The sequence below is a fragment of the Suricata suricatta genome, chromosome 4 (genome assembly GCF_006229205.1).
Source record: "Suricata suricatta isolate VVHF042 chromosome 4, meerkat_22Aug2017_6uvM2_HiC, whole genome shotgun sequence".
Taxonomy (NCBI): Eukaryota; Metazoa; Chordata; class Mammalia; order Carnivora; family Herpestidae; genus Suricata; species Suricata suricatta.
The window spans coordinates 66,870,523-66,894,624 of record NC_043703.1 but is presented as its reverse complement, the minus strand read 5'-3'; the positions used below and the strand labels follow the sequence as shown (position 1 = coordinate 66,894,624).

The 24,102-nt window shown below is 43.4% G+C and overlaps 1 protein-coding gene across 1 annotated transcript in view; it reads right to left on the bottom strand.

Annotated features, from left to right (window-relative positions):
- The window catches only part of STARD13 (StAR related lipid transfer domain containing 13), a 239,471-nt gene that overhangs the window by 11,951 nt on the left and 203,418 nt on the right, over window positions 1-24,102 (bottom strand). The window contains exons 5-8 of the mRNA XM_029936862.1: window positions 13,511-14,910; window positions 12,222-12,392; window positions 10,724-10,883; window positions 2,925-3,123 (exon numbers count right to left, since the gene is read on the bottom strand). Coding sequence (XP_029792722.1) covers window positions 2,925-3,123; window positions 10,724-10,883; window positions 12,222-12,392; window positions 13,511-14,910 — 1,930 coding nt within the window. The remainder of the gene's footprint in view (window positions 1-2,924; window positions 3,124-10,723; window positions 10,884-12,221; window positions 12,393-13,510; window positions 14,911-24,102) is intronic.

Genomic DNA, 24,102 nt, shown 5'->3' with positions numbered 1-24,102 from the left:
CTCAAACTCAATGTTCTGTTGATTCCAAACACCTCTCCTCTCCCTGCCCTCAAATCACCTCCCCTTCCCCCCTTCTTTTCCATATTCTCCCAGTTGCCAAATGTTAGGACTATGGAGTAGTCTCTGATCCCTCCAACCTTCTCTCTCCTGTAGACCAGTGGGTTTCAAATATTTTCATTACCCATCCAAACTCTAATTAGTCATTTAATGAAAGTCCAAGAAGCAATATAGCTAAAACTAGAACTGCCCTGAAAAAGGGAAGGAAGAATGTCCCTCTCTTTCATGCTAGAGTCCATTCGTGGAAGGCTAAATTTCCAGTATCACTACTGGGAGTCACGGCAGGTAATCCAGGGCCTCACTTAATGTGTTAGCTCACTAACTAACCCCCGCTTGCTTGGACAGTCCAATATCTGCTGTTCACCACCTCCACATTCATGGGTCACAAGAGTGGTTCTGACAGACATTTACCCTTGTGACAGACACAAACATGGATGCCTACTCAATATCTACTCCCTCCTTCTTCCTCTATAAGAAAACACACTTCTGTTCAGGGGTGGGCTGCAGTATGGTCAGGGAAGATGGGCCCTTCCAACAGACCTAGGGAATAGTCATGCTGCCCAAACCCTCAAATGGTCATCCCAGTTCTCTCTCCAGTGACTGATTTAAGGGAGAAGGTGTAAACAATTTCTGGCTTATGGGACTAAGATAAATGCTAGAACCTTCTATAAATTTATCTCCCTGATAAAAAGAGACACATGCCCAAGGAGAAGCCCTTCTGCTCTCTTCTTGCCTTTGAGTGTGATTTTGGGAAGACATGATAATTATAAGATGTGGTAATTGTAATTCTAAGTTGTGAACTTCAGGGGATAACCAAGAGAGGCTGACTTCAGGCCTGGCATCACTGAGCTGTGAAATTAACAGACTCTGGAATTATATAATTCCAGATTTCTTGTCATGTGCGATTATATGATTTACTTATTGTTTAAACTGTTTGTTGGATTTCTGGTTCTGTCTTTATAGCCAAGAGCATTCTAACTGGTAATCCCTCAACAGCACCCAGGGGTTGGTTCCTCAATGCTTAAGGAACCAAATATAAACTCTTTACCCTGATATTATTCAATGCCCTGCTTTGGTATGGCCCCAGTCTAATTTTTCAGAGTCACTGTCTTGCATTGTACAGTTGCCACTCACTCCAGCCAGACCAGCACCTTGTAATCTCCTGACATGTGCTCATGCCATTTGTATCACTCACCATTTTCCTTCCACAGCTCAACCTTGTGGAACCAAGTCCAATTCCTCATCTCAACCTCCTTAGGTTTTCTTTGTAACCTTATTAAGGAATTTCTCCATACTTGCTGCACAGCAGTTATTTATGATATGTCTCATGTCCCTCAGTTGTAAGATCTTAAGGAGCAGAGAGTAAGCCTTACCCAACCATATCATGTGCAGCGTTCAGCACAGTGCTCTGTGCCTACGAGGAACTCGGCAAATGTTTGCTCAGCTAAAATAAACCCTGCTTTGATCCAGTTTCTTGCTGGTGAGTCTCAGAAGGGGCCAGAGGGACTTATCTCTTGGAAATAAACTGGCTTTAACCTTAGACTAGTGTCAACCCTAACCTGAGAACTGATTAAATGTAAAGAATCATATATGATAGTTCCAAACCATGAGGGAGGCTTCACTGGAAAACGGTAGGTCAACCACTTATGGCAATTAAAATCATGAACTCTCTGTGTTTGGGATCATGCATGTACCATTAATTTAACTTAACCTATTCACTTTGACAAAATAATATTTATTTAGTGGGTCATCACTTTATCCTGTTTTTACAAGTGGTATTTATTATAATCCTTTTTGGATTTGCAATATTGTAGGCTCCTTAAACACACTTAGCACAGAATAGCAGGGATCTTCTTCAAATTGGACCAATTCCACATTGAGCCCCAGTTCAGGTATATTTTGCTGAACACTCAAAGTTCATAGCCAAATATTTTTCCTCAAGTATTGGGACTTGGGCCACTAAAATAATTTATAATCATAATATTGTTGCATCTAGAAAAAGAGTCTCATGTTCATTTCTAATATCCCCCCTTGCAGCTACCTTCAGAAGGATATGCTTTTTAATAAAAAATGTTTATTCAATGGTTATTTTAATTATAGGGGCTTTGCTGAGAATTGTCAATTTAACATCACTTAAAAAATTCCAAGTGAAAACATAACTTACTTGAATTAGGCCAAAGCTTGATTTGGTTTGTTTGCTTTTCACTAATTAAAATACATTGTATTAAAATATATTTGCTTCTTATTTCTGGTCATTTGGTTTAGAATTTCATATATCCCAAGGAAATGCTTATTCAAAAAATCAAATGTATTTTTTAATGTTATTTATTTTGAGAGGGAAAGCATGAGCAGGGGAGGGGCAGAGAGAGGGGTCCATAGAGAATCCCAAGCAGACTCTATGCTGTCAGTGCAGAGCCTGACACGAAGCAAAAACTCATGAATGGTGAGTTCATGGCCTGAGTCAAAATCAAGAGTCGGATAATTAGCCCGACTGAGCCACCCAGGTACCTCTAAACTTATGTAAGTTTATAAAATATCTATATACAAAATAAATTCTATTGTGCCCCTTTTCATTTTAAAGCTATTAAAAGTACATTGAAAGTTAGTTTTAGATCTTATGCAAAACCCTGCTGAGAAGGAAAACTTTGATGTCAAAAAGGTATTCTCAAACCCATAAAACATGGCCCGGAGATTTCCCTATCACACTGTGAACCAAGGTAACTTCTGGAAAGAAGCGTAGAACGACACCTTTCATATATTTCCTTATGGATTTATGTATTACTTGTATAATGAGCACTCAGTCTGCAGAATGTCTTTCCAGTGGATGCGTGTGCATGGGAACCCTGGCCTGCATGGCTTCCACTTACACTGATAGATGTGGAGGAAGGTCTCGCTCAGCTTGCTGGTGAACAGAGGCTCCGGGAGGTCCCGGAAAAACTGCTTTACCATGTCCGCCACATCATAAGCAGATTGGTCCTCATAGCTCACGTTCTCAGGGAAGCTCTCGTTCATCTGACGTAATGCATGGATTCGAGATTTCACGCCTGATTTTCGAAAAAGACCCACCTGAAACAAGTCACAGGGGCTTGTTAGTGAGGCCGCCTGCATCCCAGTCCTTCTCTTCCTGAGGCAAGCAACTTGGGACTGATGCGAGGGCATGGAGCCAGCACCCGGATGGGCAGCGATTGCCTCCGAACTGGTAAAACTGTGAACGACTAGACTAGGTTAGTTACTTTGGGCAGTAGTTGAATGCCGACTTCCTTTCCCATAAAATGAAGAGAAGAACCTCACAGGGCGTTCGTGGAGACTGAGGAAATATGTATGACTGTGCTTTGTAACCTGTAGTCTTCTAACACACTAGATGCTATCATGGCATTCATTTAAACAACAAACAGTGATTAAACACCACCCTATCGCTGGCAGACTTAGTCACTAGGAGCCATTAGCGAGCAGAGTAGACCAGACAAAACTCCCCGCCCTCTAGTGTTGATGCTTTAGTGGGGGTTTTGAGAAATTTTGGTCAATGGAAGGTGTGGTGTATCCTAGAGAAGCAACCATACCCAGTGCACCTTTGGGGGAGAAGTTTATAAGGAATATAGGAATATGCTCATGATGACACCATAAACATGTATTTTGATCAAAGGGTCTTATTTCTTGTCTTTCTTTGGAACCCCTGTAATACTCCCTGTGTATATTTCTCATGTGATGCTTGGCACCCATTACTCTACCTGGTTAGTTATTATATGCATAAGTTGTGGCTCTAAGTGAGGATTCCTGGGTGGCATTTTTTTTCACACTTCAAGGCATTGTTTTATGACTTTGTCAATCCTAGGGCTTAAACTCCTTTTCTGTTTGACATATAAATGGAGATTTGGGGCAGTAAGGCACCAAGGAGATAATGCTCCTAGTAGGAATGAGTGAGAGGTTCCTGCCATGGGGCAGGTTACACCCCAGTCCCCTCGAGAGGGCCTGCACTATGGACTTGCCTCTACCCAAGAGTGGACTGAATTCTTCTGGGACCTCTGGTTTACAATGGATTTGTATGTCTGCTCTTTTTTTTTTTTTTTAATGTTCATTTATTTATTTTGGGGGAGAGAGAGAGAGAAAGAGAGAGAGAGAAAGAGAGTGTGTGCTTGTGTGCACATGAGCAGAGGGGCAGAGGGAGAGGGAGAGAGAGGATCCCAAGAAGGCTCTGTGCTGTCAGTGCAGAGCCCAGCACGGGGCTTGATCCCACAAAGAGTGAGATCGTGACTAGAGCCGAAATCAAGAGTGGGACACTTAACGGACTGAGTCCCCTGGTTGCCAGAGCATGTCTGCTTTTTTTAAATGCCTGTAGGACCTGGAGTTGCTCATTCAATTCGGTTGAATCAAACCCAGTTGTTCATTCAACCCTCAGTATTTACTTTTCTCACTCCTGAAGGGCTCACCGCTTGGCTCACTTCCAAAAAGATGGGAACATTCCAAGTGGTGAGACAGGTAAGCAGGGGCACACCAGTCTGTTTCCTCTGAGCCTGGGGAAGTGCGGCGGCCATGGCAGCAGCTGCTCCGTGTGCCAGGCCAGCCTTGACCCAAGTTCAGGTGTCTGAGGAAAGCTCTCTTGGTTAGCGCTCTAAATGGAGAGTAGTCCTAATTCCTTTACAATACAGTGTCAGTTCAGGGAGGAGTCTGAGCAGTTAGAGAGTATTCAGGTTTTGTACATGTCTGAGGCATGGATCGAAGAGGAAATCATACACTGCTACATTTTGTGGCAATAAGAACAGACTCCCTAGTCATGCTTTTTTTTTGGATTCCAAGTCTTATCACCCTAATTCTGCAGATCAGGAACAGTCATATTGTCATTTAAAATGTTAACTGCTTTCTTTTTTATTCCTAAAGTTTAAAATGTCTAGAAAATGCAAAACTGCTGCACTTAGATGACTCTTCAAGAACGCAAAGGACATTTATCATCTTCTGGCAACTACTCCAAACTTCATCAAAGCCCATGAGAAGAAAGCACGTAGTGTCAAAAGAAAAATTCAAGATGCCAGATGAATGATTACTGAAGTGAGATCCATCCTCGGCCTGTTTACACTCTCAACCCCTCTCGTTCTGGAAGGAGGCCCAGGACGGTGCCACGGGGCTGGGATCCACGGGAGTTCTCAGAATCAGAGTGCCTGACAGGCGAATTCTGAAGTGTGACTCACAGAACGTTTATACTCATGTGAGCTGGTATTATTCCACTTGAGAATTTCTGTTATTTTCTCAGCAGCAGGGAAATATTGATTGGAATCTATCAAAAGAATGAAGCAGATAAGTGTTTGTGTGTAAATTACAGAACATCCACGGAGTCTTGCTCGCTTCACCTCTGGGTTAGCACCGATGCGCATGTACAAACACATCCCAGCAATGTTTTCTCCATATTATTTTGTTTCCAAGGTTCTTTCTAGTTTCAGCAAATATTGTTGTTTTAATTATTTTAGACATGTCTGGAGCTCTCCAGCTGTGGGATCTCAGCTGCTCGTTCTGACTTAGATCTCACAGGATGTCCAGAGGGCTGTCAGGTATTTATTTGTTCTGCCTCAAATTCTGACAATAACCTTCCCATCCCACCCTTATCTTCCAGGGATGTGGGAAATATCTGTGGGATCTGTGGATTTTTGTTGGAAGCACAGAAGGAAATTTCTTTCCTAAACTTAATAAGGAAAAGGTGGTCTGAACTCAGACCAGATTCCAGATGTAGTAGCTAAGGAAGGCAGAAGGGGAAGACAGAAAGAAACCCCAGTCTTCAACCTTAGCCCCGCACCGATGAAAAAAACATTCTTGGGACCAGCCTACTTCCTGACTTCTTGTTATGGGACCTCATTAATTTCCTATTGTATGAGCCATTTTGGGACTGGCTTCTTCTGTTCCTTGCAGTGGAAAATTCTCAAGACACAGTGACTAGAAGATTCTTCTGATGGTGTAGAGATCCTGAGAATAAGGAAGTCCACCTAACTTCATCAGGCAACGATGGCAGGTGGCATGAGTGACTGTAATAATCATTTCTTAGAAAAGTTTTCAAAGCAGTGATGAAATTTGCACTTCTGGTGAAAAAAATTTTTTTTCTGAGTGAAAAACAGGGAACTGAAGAAACCATTTTAAAGCTGTCACTTCTAAGGGCAGCCCTGTCATCACTGTGGATGGGAGGCTGCCCCAGATCCCTCAGCTTCATTATGAGGAAGACCCAAAGAGTGTGAAATGCCTTTCATTTGCCTCTGTGCCTGTCACTGCTGGTAGTCACACAGGGCCCCATGCTTGGTTTAATTCGCTGCTGTCACCGTTTTGAAATTCTTAATAAGTTATGAACAAAGACGCTCACGTTTTCATTTCACACGTGGCCTTGCTGGCTCCACAGCGGGTCCCGTTCTCATGTGCCGCGAAAGCACGGCTCCAACACCCTCTCCGAGATGGAAGACTAGTGGCCGGCCATGCACAGTTCATTTCACAAGCATCTTGCGTGTGAGCTCTCATTTTACAGGTAAAAGGGTGAGTGGCGAGCGTTCCCTTGGTCCGGGTTTACTTTCTTCTCTTTTGCCTTCCACCTAAAAACCTGGCTATGAAACAGTAAAGACTCAAAGTACAACCCAGAGGCCCCAGAACGTCGCTCGTGTCATCTGAGGTAGACAGCAGGGCCGTGATGAATAGGCAGCGTGTCCAGGACACTTGCACTGAGTAGGAAGCGTCTTCCCAGAACAATTGGGCTTCTAGAAAAAAACCTACTGTTCCATTAGAACGAGAGGTCGGGCATGAGTGCTACATTAGAATTCAAATTTCATCTAAATAATATTAAATCTCCTACTTGGCATCCTTTTTATGCTAATCCATTCCGCACTTAATGATGTTTATCAGGACTTCCATTTCCTCTTCTTCAGAAATGTGCTCAGCTAATGAAGAAAGGTTGGTTTCGTACAGAAAGAGAAAGCTTCCTAAGTACAGGGGCAGGGGTGGGGGGGAAGGGAGGAGGCGGGTTCTGATTCTAGCACTGCAGGCTTGGCCTCTCCTCTCCCTGTGGTGGCTTCACATTCATCAAGATAGGCATAACCTGCGCTTCTGTGCGCCGCTGATTTAGGGCAGAAATAAAAGCTCCGGCAACAAAGCAAGGCTCCTCTCGCACACGGCTATGTCTGAATACAAATGGTTCATAAATGAAGGCTGAACTTCCTTATTTCATCTATATCCAGCTGCATGGGTGAAAATGGATACACTGTGTTTCATCATATATAAACTGTTCTGCACTTGGGAATGTAGGAGGGGAAATGTTGGCAATGTTTCAGGACCCTGGGGGGCTGAGCTCAACTGTTGGTGATGAATGCCTATGTTTGAGGTGAACACAGCATGAGGAAAAGGGGTCTGGCTCGTGGCAAGGAGCCTCCTTCCCTGGGGTCCAGGGCAAAGCCTTGGGGGAGTCGTGGATGGTGGTTCAAGAGGACCTTGTGAAGGGAGGCAGCAAAAAGGTCAATCCGTCTGGTTTAGAGAAAGGATGTTCTGGGATGCTCTGGTTTCTGATGACCCAGGGGCTGAGATCTCAAGATCCTGTGCAGACCTAAATCTTTGCAGTTCTAAGTAGGTGCTACTGGTGAAGAAGGAACAGCCTAGAGTGGTGCATGTTCCTTCCCTCGCACTTTTGTCCTCTCTTTCGTTACTGATATGTTCACTTTTATTTGCTTTTGTTTGCTCTTAGAATCTCTAGAATAGTCTTCCTTTGGAGCCTGGTTTTAATTTTCCATTGTGTTTTTCCGGTTTTCCTTTGTGCCCTCATCATTGGCACCTTCCTTCTTCACAGGGACCAGAGGGGGGGCCTCTGTGTGCTTTCCACGCTCTGTGATGGCGAAGGGGCGAGATTTCCAAGGAGGGGAGCCCTGCAGGTGTGGGGAGCTTCATGAGGTCTTAACTGGCTCTGGTGAAAGTCTTGTTGATATCTTACAGATTCTTACTTTTGACTGATACAAGAGAGGGGTCACCTCATTCATTTTGGTTACATTTAGAGTCAATATTCATGTCCTTGAAATCAGTCTTTTTCCCACAATGCTTTGCCAGCACAGTGTTTTCTCAGTAAGGCACTCTTCCAGATTTAAAACACAGTTAGAGGCTTGATATTGAGACCGGGAATAAGCCAGTGAGCCAGAATTGAGGAGATTTTGGTGCCCACCACCCTTCTCTAGATTTGTGTGACTTTTCCTTCAGACAGGAGACTGGACCCAATAACAGTGATCTTACTGGTACCATTTATGATTCAGAATCTACAGGGGTCCTGAGTGGTTTCCAGTCTACACTAAAGGAATGAGTAGAACAGTACAATTCATTTACTCCAACCCAACTCTGCTCAAGAAAGAATTCAAGATGACTTAGAGTGGTCTCTAAATTGTATAAGATACAATTAAATTAAATATAAAAGGTAATAAAATTTGAGCAAAAGGAAAAGACAAATGAAAAGGGCAGCTGAAGCCAGAAATGAGATTGATGTATAAAATTCATGCCAAATATTTATATATATTTTCTACAGGCAGAACACACGTTTGGATCAAATCATTTTAGCAGCTAATATAGAGAAGAAAACATACCCAGTTGTTTTTAATATTAAAAAAAACCAGACTTATTGTCCAAAAGAAACACAATGCTTTCAGGTGTCAGGGCCAGAGAAAGATTCTTCCATTATCACAAAAAGGCTACCACCACATGTAATAATCAACATTATTAACAAACTTTGGACAGTGCGTTCATCAATGAGGTGTTTAGGGCCATTTCTCAAAGGGTCCCTTGATGCTGGAGATGGTATCACCCCAAACCCACTGGGACAAGCACTTCTAACAGGTGGCAGGGCTCTGGAAGCTTTTCAAGCAAGTGTTGGCTCCACCATTGCCACCTGGCGGACAACCCACCCACGGTGGGTATGGCATTAAATGCAACAGTGAATATGAAGCACTCAGTACAATGCCAAGGATATGCTGGGCACTCAAGAAATGTTGCTATTATTGAGCTGATGGTTGCATTTGCTTTAGGTATTCCTGAACAAACACTTTCCCCTTAATAGAGCTTTTGCTGAGAGGCATTCGCTGGCCATGCATTAGAATGTCTAGAATGTCTAGGACAAAATATTTTTTGTTCCTGGGAAAAGGCAGAGCCAAAGACTCTAAGGGAATTAGCCAAGAGGAAGGATGAGTCTTGTAAACCATTAGGAAAACTGAGAAGCTTGGAAAAACACGTGTCTGAATAAAAGGTTACCTTCCACAAAATACAATGTTGGGTTTTGTGATATTCATAGATGATCTACCTTTCATTGGTGGGCAGTTTTGGTAAAAACTGTAAAAATTAAAAATAAAACAATAATGCTTAAGTAACTGGATTCATTGGTTTGCTCTATTCAGATGTTATTCAGTCAGCTAATGTTGGTGCATCTGCTAAGCACCATAGTTACAGAAAAGTGGTCTGTTGCCCTTCTTTCTGAGAAATAACAGGGAAGCTTCTCAAGCTATTTTTCAAAACAAAATAGTCCTCACCACGGCAGTAACAGCAACCACTTTTGCCCTCCACTATGCATCGACATAAATGGGGGAAATGTGTACCTGTATATTCTCTAAATTAGGAATGGGAAGGCAAAAAGGGGATCATGCATTCAGTTCAGTCAAAGATGGCAACATATGAAGAAGTTACTCTTTTTTTAAAAGCTCCATGGGATTCATCAAGAGACCATCCTGTCGCTAAGTGTGATCTCAGTTTTGGCGTAGATACAAGCATCAGTAGCCAGGATCTGTGACTTCATGTAACTCAGCTCATTCCTGTTCACTGAGTCCAAGGTAAATCATTAAAGGTGCAAATAAGCTTAAGTGGGTATGGATTATTCACACGGTATTAAAGGGTATGAGACACAAAAACCACTGTAGAGTAGTTGCCTGAAAATACCCCCACTACTCAAGGTGCAATTTATCAAGCAGGAATATGGCGTTTTGCAGGGGCAGAATGTCTAAGAAACTAAGGGGTATTAATTTGGAGGAGCAGAGACCTGGCCTAGGAAATTCCAGAATGCAAGGCACTCTGGGTCCAGTCACAGGGCGTCATTATGGTGGTCCCCAAACAGTCCTGGAGACAGAAAACCATCTCTGAATATTTTATATAGCATTTTAGTCAACTCTACAAGATGAGATATTTGACTTAGCTGACACTGTTTTCATCATTTACTTGCACATTTAAAAAAAAGATATAAATAAATTTATCTTTGGTGTAAGTCTTCCTGGCTATGATGCTGTTACAAAAAAAAAAAGAATTAATAAAGGGAGACAGAGAAACCTAATTCTTTTCTCAAAAATAATAAACCAGGGACGCAAGAATGCTGTGCACACAATGGTGGGGCAAAAATTAAAAAGGAAATGTGGCATAAAGCGTAACTCCTGGTTTCTGGGGAAGGCAAATTTGCCAGCAGAGGTACAAGCTATTAACACAAACTTTCACTCAGGACCTCATTCAAGTTGCCAGTGAGGAAATACCATCAAATAGGTTGACAAGGATGTGACCTGGTAAAACTAAATGCTGACATGTCAAGATCACAACGCCTTTCCTTTCTGGGGAGGCACATCTTACCTGATGCGGGAGGGATAGGCCCCGGCCCGGCACTCCATGAGTCCGGGTCTGTGTTTGCGAGGTACAACCATACCTGATCAAGGCAGTCGCTCCGCAGGTATCTGAGGGCTTGCTGAATACTCTGAGGCAGGGGCTGTCCCGTTCTCTGCACGTGAACTATGAGGGGAACACCAAAGACAGTCTTGTCTTTGTAATCAGGAACTTTCATCCTCTTCATGAACTTTGGAACTGACCTAGAATTCACAGAAACCAGGTCACGCGAGCCTCTTGGGGCAGGCTGTGGGGCGAGGCTGTGAAAGCAAGCAAGAGGGAAGCCAAGCTTTTGTTGGAACAACCAACAAGCACAAGGGGGATCAACATCCCTCCCTTAATGAATCACATCACGTGGCAGGACTGTGTGCGCCCCTTGCCGATGTTAGATCTCTACCTACCAAACAGCAGGATTCCTGTTAGTGGGATGGATTTATGGCTCTGTTTTTAAAAACTTTTTTAAATGTTTTATTTTCTTTTTGAGACAGAGAGAGACAGAGTATGAATGGGGTAGGGCAGAGAGAGAGGGAGACACAGAATCGGAAGCAGGCTCCAGGCTCTGAGCTGTCAGCACAGAGCCCAAAGCAGGGCTCGAACCCAAGGAGGTGAGATCATGACCTGAGGTGAAGTCAGATGTTTAACCGACTGAACCACCCAGGTGCCCCTATGGCTCTGCTTTAGAGTCACGTGGACAACCTTCCAGTTTAATTGTGACTGACACACCTCTCCAGTGATAAACACTAGTTCCCAGTGAGACAGAAGGAAAGAAATTTAAAAACTACAAGAAGAAGAAATTTAGTTGGGGTTGGGGGAGAAAGGAAGGGAGAGAAGATGCAGCACTTCTTACTTTTCTAGAACTGGTTGAATTTTTTAAAGGAAATTTAAATACAAGCATATATTGATTTGACTATGTAATTTATAGCTTCCTAAAATGTTTTTATAAAGGCACTTTCGATTCTTCTCTATACATAATATATAACATAGGACGATTAATGACATATTTTATATATTTTTTCAAATCCACCCACTCATTTAAATTAGGGACTCATTTAGGTTTCAACATATGCTTTTGCCAATTCCTTACTGCAAAGATTTGCTGCATATTCTTGTTTTTATTTGCCAGTGAAGTAAATGCAGAAATGTAGTTGAAGAATTAAATGCTCTTTGAATGAATCAATGCTCTACGCATTGAGCTCTGCCCTGAGCCAGAAGGTACAAGTGACAGATGTTTCTTTGCCAACTGCCAGAATTATTTCATGGCCAGTTTATTTTTAATTCCTCTGTTCACTATTAATCACCCTTTGCTTGTCTTTTTTCCTTCTTGGAGGCTGACGGCTCTCCCTGGAAACTAACGAGAGAGCTACAGATAGAGCAGCGCCCCCCGCAGGCCGCATCACAGCCATGCTGCAGCAGCCCCAGAGATGGGCGGTGAAGGCCATGAGTGGCTTCTTTAGAAACCAGAACTTAAACACTGAAGCTTTGGCAATGGTGCATTTAGCTCTAGAACAAAGGATCCCCTCCTAAGTGACCACGCTACGCACCACGTCCAGCCGTGTTTATTGGACATGGAGTACTTCTCCATGATGGCCGTGAGGCGAAGCAGTGAGAAGCGCTGGAGCAGGTTCAGCTGGCCGGCCGTCTGGTTGCTGATGTGGGGCGCCGTGGACGGCTGAGGCTGGTGCGAGAGCTGGAAACTGTTCCATCGGAGTCGCCTTTACCAGAAAGACCGTCAGAGAGGCCAGTCACAAAGTGGACATGTTATTGGAAAACACAGGATGTTCCTAACTTTTAAGTTGCTAATCAAAATAGCTTCTGAGCCAAGAAAATCACAGAGCAAGTGGAACAGAAGATGCCCATGTACAGAATAATCATAAGAAACTATTTTTTTTTCAAGTCTGATAACGGAAAAGGTCATTCTCTGTTACGTTGGGAGGTTTTAAATCAGTGATACATTTTGTTTGCTTATTCCTAAATTTGTTCCCAAAGTGTTGAAAGTGGCAGAGACAGTGTATGTTTAAGTGTGTGTTGGGAGAGAGAGACACACACACAAACAGAGAGCTCGAGCTGGCAAGTGAGATGTTGGAATGTTCTGGAACTGTAGAATATTTCACACTGCGGTCCTGTCTGCATTCTAACTCTCCTTTGCTGTTGAGGTGGACCTAAAGGTGGCAGGCACAGATGGAGAAGCACTCCCGAAGTGATGACGCTGCAGAGAACCAAAGACACATGTCTGTCTCAACAAGAGCCCAGCAGCACATCCAGGGTTACTGTTTCTACTGCTTACGCTCTTCCAGGGCCATTTTTCAAGGGTGCCTCTGACATGGTCTTTGTGAAACAGCTTTTATGTACTCTATAATGGGCAGTTTTTTAAGCCAAAATAAACTTGTGAAGTATGCACCCTTGCATCTCAGAAATTTCTCATAGAATTAAAAAAAAAAAGTCTAAAATTTGAAGTGGAGTCATTTGAATTGATACCGCAGCAAGGTCACAGGAAGCACCTGGAAGCAGGCATCACTTACCAGTGATTACCTAGCATAATGCTCTGCACGTACGCTCATAACTTTTTTTTTAAGTAAAACTAAGATTGAATTAAAGGATAAACACAAAGAGAAATGAACGTGCGTTAACACGAATTCAATCACCATAATATCTGTCACAGAAGATATACTTCTGTTCAAATAATTCCGAACCACATTTATCACCACAAGGGGGTCAGGCATTTAGTATGTGCTCTTCAAATGTTTGTTAAATAAACAGACCATTATAACAGACCAAACAATCCATTATTATAAATGGATTGAAAATCATTTTAGAACATCATGTCACCAACCTGTTTGGCCTGGTCAGAGAGGCCCCTACACCAGAATCCCTCCTTTCTCTGACCCCGGTGGCCTCCGACTCATTCAGAGATGTCCCATCTCTGTCCACATCACTGGGTGTTGTCCGACCTTCGGAGACTGAGTTGCCTTCGAAATCTAAAGTGATCTGATTAGGAGATGGAAAGGGGCATAATCCAGATTCTCCTACCAATGCATTGTGGGTTTGCAGTTCAGGCAAGACATTCTTTGACCAGTCATCCACTACTTCCTGGAGCCCGTTGACATGGTGCAAAATGTCATCTAAATGAGGGAAGAGGTCATCCTTCTCTAAGTCCAAAAGGTCTCCCGTGCTGGCGTACAGATGGGAGCCCGGGACATTGTCGTAGATACTGACTCTACTTGCTCTGTGGCAGGACGCCATGAGCCTGGGCTCCCTGGCACCAGGGCCCTGCTGTCTGCCCAGGGAGATGCTACCGGTCCTCCAGTTCACCCCATTGCTACTGTCTGTCGGCGAGAGGCTCTCAATAGAGAGTGCCTTGGGGAACGTTCCTGGTTTGTGGTCCTTGGGAATATGCACCACCAAGTTCTCTTGGGAATGAAACTCCTGTGTATGGTTTTGGTCGCCTGTGTCCCGCAGTGCTGTCCCGGCCAGCACGTCCAGGTCTTCCAAGTACATGCCCCCTCGCTTGTGGGCCTCCTGGCACTTCCGTTCCTTCGGGCCGGGTGTGCCTACCCCGCTGCTGCTGTTTAAGGACAGGTTGCTGTCCCCGCTCCACTTGCCTGAGCTCAGGAGCCCTTTGGTGCAGGCGGCGGGGGGCGGGCTCTGGAGATCTCCGTTGGGTATCGGGATGCACTGCATGGCCTTGAAGGCCTCTGGCTCCTGTTGGAGCACCGGCCCACTGATCACCAAGCCCCCGGTCCGCCCCGGCCCCTTATGCCTTCCGTGTGCTCCCTTCCCTCGGAGCGTTTCCATACGTTTCAAAAATGATTTGGCTCTGGCCCTGGTGGGTTTCTCATTCTTTGGGTGGAGCGGGTAGCTGAGAACGTCTTTCGGGGAGTGAGGGAGGCCGCTGCTGACGAACGTGGCGTCCAGCATGACTGGGCTGTCGGGGCAGGCCTGGCCGGGGCAGTCGAACGGCTCCCGGCCCGCGCTGTGGCTGCCCAGCTGGCTGCGGCCGTCACTCCCTCCGCTGCTCTCACTGTGGATGGAGCAGACCTCGGGCTCACTCAGGTCTGTGAGGACACTTTCACTGCTGGTGGTGTTTCTCATCCTAATGTCTCCCGAAGACCCATTTCTGTCTCCTCCGGGGAACAGTGTGTGCAGGTCGTCCACGCGAGACCACCGGCGGCTGGTTCTTTGGAAAGTCCATTTGTTGCTGATGCAGAGATCTTCCTCATCTGAGTCGTCACCCTGAAAAACATTAAAGATGATGCTCGCTTCCAGGAAGCATGGATGCAGTGGGAAACCAGGTGAGCACAGAGGCGCAGTACTCCCGGTCTTTTCCCTCCCTTCCTCACATGCCCTCTGGCTGTCCCACTGTCCTTCCACCATCTTTCACTGTCCCCTACACCCTCCTCCTCCCTCGTGCCTACAGGATCTCTTCTCAGCCTCCCAAGCTTTCTTCCTTTTAATTTTCATAGAGGTTCTGAGTCCTTCCTTCCTCTCTAAGTTTTCTTTGACTGATTATGAAGAGATGTAATTACCATCTGACTAGACATCTAAATATAAAACACCTGCAGTTCTCTTTTTCAGAAACATAATCCTGCCATCAAAGGCACTAAGTTCTTTCCTGAAAACTCTTTTCACTGAGCCCCAGGATGATATGATGTTTCCAGCTTCCCTCTTCTTTTTAAAAAATTTTTAAAAATGTTTTTATTTCTTTTTTTGAGGGGGAAGCAATGAGTGGGGGAAGGGCAGAGAGAGGGAGACACAGAATCTGAAGCAGACTCCAGGCTCTGAGCTGTAGGCACAGAGCCTGATGTGGGGCTCGAACTCGTGACCTGAGCTGAAGTTGGATGCTTAATTGACTGAGCCACCCAGGAATCCCTCCAGCCTCCCTCTTCTGAACCTCAGAGTCCATCTATCTCCAAACTGACACTCCTTATCTTAGTCTCTCAAACCTGATTCTTACTGTGTATTCCCTGAACAAATTAACAGCAAAATTATCCACCAAATTCCTCTAAGTAGAAACTTGGGAGCCATTCTAGAGATCATTAGTTGAGGAGAGTACAATTCAGCCCCCTCTGCTTGGCCAGCTTTCTTATGTTTAATCATCTCTGAATCTAAATGCCTATTGGCAGGACATGTGTCTCCAAATGGCTGAGGCCCCACTGTTCAGCTCTGACTTACACTCTGCACCTCACATACTTCTTTTTCCTGTCTGGGTGCTGCCTGAGTAGGAATCCCCTGAGAGATGAGAGTTTGGGTTCCTTGAGGCCAGAGGTATCCTCATTTATCTTTGCCAACTCTTGTGGCCCAGGACAGACCTGGACCTAGGGCAAAAAATGATAATTTCCCCCCAAGATGGATGGATTCATCAGTTTCTTCCCTCCCCTAATCCTGCATGTTACCTAGACCCAACTCTGAAATGACTTTAAAATCTGTCCCCTCGTTTATATTTTCTCTCTCATTCCCTTTGTGTAGGCCCCTGGCACCTCTGTCTGGATCTGTTACAGTAAAGGCCTGGCTAGAATCCTTGTCTCCAGGGTCTTCCCCATCTAAACAGCCTTCCGCAGTGTAATCCAAATATGATCGTGTAATTTTCCAGCTTCAAAGCCTTCAGCTTCCCTTGGCCTTCCTAGAAGTCTTTAGCATCACATTCGAAGCCCTTCAACCTGCCTGCAGTGTACTGTTCTTGCCTCATTTCAGTTGTGCCTCCCAGTTTCCCTGCTCCCTGGCCTCTCTTCAAAGCCTTTCCTCACTGCTCCAAGGCAATGACTACTTCCTGCCCTGAGCTCCTATAGCATTTGGATTAGATCTGTGTTGTAGCACTTCTAATGATGATTTAAGCTCATGCTACTAGATTCTACTCTCAGTTGTTAGAGGTAAGCTCATCAAGAGAAGGGCTTGTGTTTCTGTGTCTTATTCATATTTATAACCTCCCCAATGTCAAACACATGGTAACTCCTCAATACTGTTGTGTTTTTTGAATTAAATTTATTTTACTTTGTCATCTGGTTCTAAGACCTGATTCCAAATTCTAGCAGTACCAGTTAAGAGTTTAGGTGATTGTTTGCAAATTGCTTCTTCTCTCCAAAGTTTCTGTCAACTCATGAAATGGTACTAAACACAGGTTCTGCCTCTTGGGTTTGCTGAGGGAGTTAAATAAAATAATGCATTTAGTAGGCACTCACTGAGGAGAATTTGTTATTTTCCAGTGTTTGCTAAATTGCTTATCTATTTATTGTCTATCCAGGAAGATTGCTTACCACCTATCTTTATACATATTTAATGTCTACTTTAACCCCCCTTAACTTTGTGATATATTCTCTTTTCAAGAAAAAGTAAATAGAGGATAAGCTGATAAATACTGTCATCTCCCCATTCTTGCTTATTTCTTGAAAATCTAGATTCACTTGGGTTGGACTAAGTGACATATTTGAACATTCATGTACAGTGGTTACATTAACTTATGGTAGAAGGTGGAAGAAAGTAAAAAACTAAGATACTAGTGGAAAATTCCATAGCTTTGGGATCACAGTGGGAAATTAGCTTTGAGTTTAAAAAAGACACAAGAAGAAGACACAAAGAAATGGAAAAACATTCCATGTTCATGGATGGGAAGAATAAATATTGTTAAAATGTCATTACTACCCAAAGCAATCTACACATTCAATCCAATCCCAATCAAAATTGCACCAGCATTCTTCTCAAAGCTAGAATAAACTGTCCTAAAATTTGTATAGAACCACCAAAGACCCTGAACAGCCAAAGTAATATTGAAGAAGAAAACCAAAACGGGAGGCATCACAGTCCTAGACTTTAGCTTCTACTACAAAGCTGTCATCATCAAGAAAGTATGGTATTGGCACAAAAACAGACACATAGACCAATGGAATAGAATAGAGAACCCAGAACTGGACTCACAAATTTATGGCAATTAATCTTTGACAAATCAGGAAAGAGTGTCCAATGGAAAAAAGATAGCCTCTTTTACAGGTGGTGCTGGGAGAACTGGACAGCAACATGCAGAAGAATGAAACTAGACCACTTTCTTACACCATACACAAAAATAAACTCAAAATGGATGAAAGACCTGAATGTGACACAGGAAACCATCAGAGGAGAAAGCAGGAAACAGACCTTAACCGCAGCAATTTCTGACTTGACACATCCCCAAAGGCAAGGGAATCAAGAGCAAAAATGAACTATTGAGACCTCATCAAAATAAAAAGCTTCTGCACTGCGAAGGAAACAATTAAGAAAACTTATAGGCAACCAACAGAATAGGAAAAGATATTTGCAAATGATGTACTGGATAAAGGGCTAGTATCCAAAATCTACAAGGAACTCACCAAACTCCACACCTGAAAAACAAATAATTCAGTGAAAAAATGAGCCAAAGAGGTGAATAGACACTTCTCCAAAGGGGACATCCAGATGGCCAACAGACACATGAAACGATGCTCAGCCTCACTCATCATCAGGGAAATACAAATCAAAACCACACTGAGATATCACCTCACGCTGGTCAGAGTGGCTAAAATGAACAAGTCAGGAGACTGTAGATGCTGTCGAGGATGTGGAGAGATGGGCACCCTCCTACACTGTTGGTGGGAATGTAAACTGGTACAGCCACTCTGGAAAACAGTGTGGAGGTTCCTCAAAAAATTAACCATAGAACTTCCCAATGACCCAGCAATAGCACTGCTAGGAATTTACGCAGGGGATACAGGAAGTGCTGATGCATAGGGGCACATGTACCCCAATGTTCATAGGAGCACTTTCTACAATAGCGAAATCATGGAAAGAGCCTAAGTGTCCATCAACTGATGAATGGATCAAGAAGATGTGGTATATATATACAATGGAGTACTACATGGCAATGAGAAAGAATGAAATCTGGCCATTCGGAGCAATGTGGATGGAACTCAAGGGTGTTATGCTAAATGAAATAAGTCAGGCAGAGAAGGACAGATACCATATGTTTTCACTCATAAGTGGAACAGGAGACACTTAACAGAGGACCATGGGGAAGAGGAGGGGGGAACAAGAGTTGGGGAGAGGAAGGGAGACAAACCATGAGAGACTTTTGAATACTAAGAACAAGCCAAGGGCTGATGGGGTGGGGGGGAGGGGATGGAGGGTGATGGGCATGGAGGAGGGCACTTGTTGGGATGAGCACTGGGTGTTATATGGAAACCAATAAACTATAAAAGAAAAAAATAAAAAATGTTATATAAAGCTTTGGCAAAAGAGTTTAAAAAGGTATACACATAAAAAAAAACAAAAGGGTATCAGATGATGAATCAAAGCTACACATTCTTTACAGCATTTTAGATTTCTCTTTTCCTCTCATTGATACAGTAAGACATGACATTGGAGGGACATTTACATAATCAGGCACCATAATAGGTTGAAGGGTGAACTTACTGGATTTTCAGCTGCTGGTAAAAAGAAGCTGATATTAAATTAGCGTTCTGAAAAAGCCCTTTCAGCAAATACTTTTTGAGACGGCAAAGGAAGCATCTATTTAAAAAATTTTTTAATGTTTTTTATTTATTTTTGAGAGACAGAGAGAGACAGTGCAAGCAGGGGAGGGTCAGAGAGAGGGGGAGACACAGAATCTGAAGCAGGCTCCAGGCTCTGAGCTGTCAGCACAGAGCTGATGTGGGGCTTGAACCCACGAACCTTGAGATCATGACCTGAGCCGAAGCTGGATGCTCAACTGACTCAGCCACCCAGGTGCCCCTGTTTTAAAAGAAAATGTAGATATTCTAAATAGAAACTATGATATTTAGAGTGGGCTCCAATGAGCTCTCTCAAGTTAGCCCAAACTCGGTCACTGATGCTAGCAAACCACATGCTAGTTGCATAAGGATTCCTTTATTTTGGTCAAGAAGAGATGCCAAGCTGGGTACTGTGGACTGGGGATGAAGGCTTGCCCCTGTATGCTAGACTCTAAGAGTTTATTGTACCAGCTTTGGGCAACAGAAAGGTATTTACAACCCAACCAAGGCATGTGAAAAAGTGGTAAACTCCTGGGAAAAAAGGCCAACAGTTCAGGGGAATTTTGCAGGACTGAGATCTTTTGAACCAAAACAAACAAATGAAAACCCAAACCCAAAACCAAACCAAACAAAGAAAAAAGAAAAAGAAAAAGAAAAACACCCATCCTCCTTTAGCATCCTGTGCATATGATTATCAGAATATGTCCCAAAGGGCAGTGACATGATTCTGTCTGTTCTTTCCACCACGCAGAATCTTTCAACCTACTGACAGTGACATACAATAAAAAACTTCCCATCACAACTTAAGGCACACCTATGTTACAATAAACAAACATACAAACAAATAAACAAGCTCGTTTTATAAATATCATCTTTGTTTTTACTCTGAAATTTTATAATCTAGTTTAGTCTGTTTCATTTTTTTAGTACTGTCTGTTATCCACCAAATTCATTTCACAACCCACCAATATGTCAAGAACAACATATGAAAAACACACTACACTAGAGTTTAAGTAGTTGTTTTTTTTTTAAACACTCAGGGCCCAGCAGACTTAACATGCATACAGCTGACTCTCCAGTAACTGTGGAAGAGTACTGATTAAGAGATATTGAGATCTCCTCTGTTTGATAATTTTTTGAGACTAAAAACAAACAGCTTGATTATTTAGAAATGCAAAATGGAAATCTCTAGGAGTCAGATGTGTTTATGAGAAAAAGACACACCAGACAAGCCTTAGTCTCCCATCTCGGTGGTTTAGTAGACCACGGAAATACACAGAGTGTTGTACTTTAGCGAAAGAAGTGACAAAAGGTTCTCATCTTATTGTGGCCAAGATGGCTAACTGTGTTGGATGCTATAGAGAGTTTTGTCGGTAACTGGTTGAGTGGCTCACACCAAAGAGTGTGGTCAAAAGACTGAATGCAATGAAGAGAGAGCTGTCTTGAGGATGCCTCAAAGGTATGTCCATTTTAAGAATAACTTAAATGAGCCAGGAGAAGTCATGTTTTTAAAATGGGAATACAGCACATGGTAATTCACTAAGTGATCTTGACCAAGGTACCCTTTTTGAGAGTCAGTTTTCTCAGTTGTAAATGGGAATAATAATAAATACATCCAGCATGATTTGTCAACACAGCCAAAGGAGATTGTGAAAGGAGATATGTGAAAATGCAGCATAAACCTGAAAGTGCAACATAAAGCTCATTATTGTTGTCAGAGACTGGTGATATTGAGATGTATAAAGACCTTAGCAGAACTGAACCGTGGCCTCTTAATAAGATAAAGTTTCATGAAGTAAAAATCAATCAATCAATCAATAAAACAAAACCCCCAAGTCACTCACCATAGGCAGTTTGAGAAACTTTGTTTGAGATTGAGCAGAGGTCAGAAAACTTTCTGTAAAGTGTCAGATAGTAAATATTATAGGTTTCTGAGCCATGCAATCTCTGTCATACCTGGTCAACTCTGCTGTTATGGCCAGAAGAATGAGTGTGCTAATACAACTTTCACTTTTTTTGCAAAAACAGGAACGGTGGTTTGCTGACCCCCAGTCTAGAGGATTGAGAACTGAAGGGCTGCCATATGAAAAGAGTGCAATGTAAATATTCAGTGCTTTTGCAGAAAAAAGAGCCAGAATCCAATGGGCAAGTTTACATCAAATCAGCTTTTGGCTTATGATACGGAAGACTTCCAGAAATTAGAAAGAAAGTAAGTTGCCTTGCAGTGCAGCAAACTCATCATGGCTAGATGCTTACAGGCAGAGGCTGAGTGAACTACGAGCAATGCTCTCAGAAGTAAATCCTGTTGTGGATGATGGGATATGCCTTCCAAGTCAAAGATCTTATGGTTCTAGGATATCCACCTGCAATTATCTTCAATTTAAGGCTGTAAAACTCTCCAGTCAAGTGAATGCTGGAATGCGATATAATTATTTTTTCTTTTGACTCTGCTGTTTGGAGCTACCGGGAAGTGTCTAATTTGGTGGGAGAGACTTGGGGTGTGTGTGCAAAGAAGAGGGGTGGAGGGCAGAGGAGACCAGGCCCCTGGGCAACGGCTGCAGCTCCTTTGAACTCCTGATATCATCCGGGCCAGGAGATGCTGGCTGCAAGATGGCAATTAGTCATGGCTTCTGTGTTGCTTTCCACCTCTGGTCATGATTCAGAGGGCTTTATTAAAACTATAACTTTAACCAGAACCATTTGAAGCCATTCTTCCTCTCTTGGGAAATCTCAGGGAAGAGCCTTGTGAGCGGACATGCCGTCTCTTTCCTCATGTAACAGAGAGCCTTGCTGGAGTCTGCGGTCTCTGACTTGAACTTTGAATGGAAGTCATACCACATACACACTAACCAATGGGGGATTTTAAGGTCATCGTGAAGCAAGTGTGAATTTTGTAGGTAATGATGAAGAAGAAACACTGTTTCTGAGAACAAGTAGCTCTGTGTGTGTCTTGGAGTTTTTAATTTAGATGAAGTGCTGATATTTGGCTTTTTCTAAAAAAAATGGGAACATTCTTTAGTTGAAATTATATATTCCTCAGAGACAAATGCCAACCAGACATTGCAAAAGAAAGTATTTTTAAAAATTTTTATTTTTTTAAATTTTAACGGCATTTGGCCAGATCTTTACACTTGAAACAGGAGCCCACACAGGTGCACAGCTGCAAGAAGCAGCTAATCCACGGTTACACAGAAATTTAGACGTGTGTCTTCCATTCGAGTGAACTGGACCTGAGTGGTGTGTTGGGGGGGGGCACCTGTTCAGAAGCTGGGATGCACCATGTGCAGGGCTGCAGGGGGAGGAGCCTGAAGCCAGAGGCAGGGAGTGGCTGATGTGTCCTCAGGGTCTCCAGAAATGCCTCCTGCCTGGGTTTTAGTAAGTGTCTCAGTGACACATGTGGCCAAGACTGAGAATATTCCCCTCTACCAGACTCTCACAGAGACAGGGAAGGTTACCTTGAATTGCTGAAAAACCACTTTTCTCTTCCACCAAGAGAAAATCTCACGGTACTATCTTGAGAGGCGGAGGCAGGTGTGATTTCATTTTTTCTGGCGCTTTACAAGTAGCATTTTGTGGTCCAAGAAAAGTGTGTGCCTCTAACTAAGTATGAATGAGGCCTCACCATCCTCATCTATTTGTGGGCTTGTTTTTCTTTCTTGGGTGAACCCACCAAACTCTTCAGAATTAAAAAAAACCAATCCAGTGAGAAGAAAATGCAAAGCAGAGCAATGAGATTCACTGTGAGAGACCCAGAGATGCATTTCAATGAAGACATTAAATGAATCATGGACTTCTGTACAGACAGCAAGAAACATCCCTCTCCTAAAAACAACAATAAAAATATAATTGTATGTATTGGCCTCAGGCCAAGTGTCAGAAGCCCCATCAATCTCCAGCGCATTTCTGAATTCTTTGTTATTTAAAAAAAATTTAAATGTCTATTTATTTTTGAGAGACAGAGACAGAGCGTGAGTGGGGGAGGGGAAGAGAGAGAGGGAGACAGAATCCGAAGCAGGCTCCAGGCTCTGAGTTGTCAGCACAGAGCCCGACACAGGACTCGAACTCATGAACTGTGAGATCATGACCTGAGCTGAAGACAGACTGTTAACTGACTGAGCCACCCAGGCTCACTCACCCTTTGTGCTATTTTTTTTTAAGTTTTTAAAAAATGTTTGTTTATTTATTTTGAGGGTAAGAAAGAGAGAGAGAGAGAGAGAGAGAGAGAGAGAGAGAAAGAGAAAGAGAGAGAGACCAGGAGAGGGGCAGAGAGAGAGGGAGAGAGAAAGAATCCCAAGCAAGCTCTGTGATTCTAGTGTAGAGCCAGATCTGGGGCTCGTACTTATGAACTGTGAGGCCATGACCTGCACTGAAATCGAGTGTCAGATGCTTAACTGAGCCACCAGGCGCCTCTGTGAATTCTTTGAAAGGGGAGGAGGAGCAGTTTGGTGCCAGAATATCTGGGGTCAAACCCTGCTATTTCTGCGTGACTCGGAGCAAGCGACTCCCTCTGCACCTGGGACATGGAGCACACGGTGAGGGCAGGGCCTGGCACGCAGCGTGCCCTGTGGTGGGGTTTGCTGCCCACACAAGCTGCTAGGTGCGCACGTGCATGCAGCCCTTTCACTGGTCCCGGAGGGAGAAAGAAAGAGTGAGGCTTCGGACAGTAAGGCGACTTGGAGATGACATTCTACAGAATGAATCATGTCTGGGCCTCTGCAGATGAGAGACAAGGATCATATTTTTATTTCTTAAACTGCCTAAAATGGGGACATACCTGGAGGAAATGCTGCTGGTCTTCTTCTTCGTCCAAATAAATGAATTCCAAAGTTGACTGTAGCATCACATGATGCTTTTCTTAAGTTTCACTTTTTATGTTTGATCCTTTGGCCTAGTCCTAGCCTGTATTTTATTGATTGATTGATTGATTGATTGA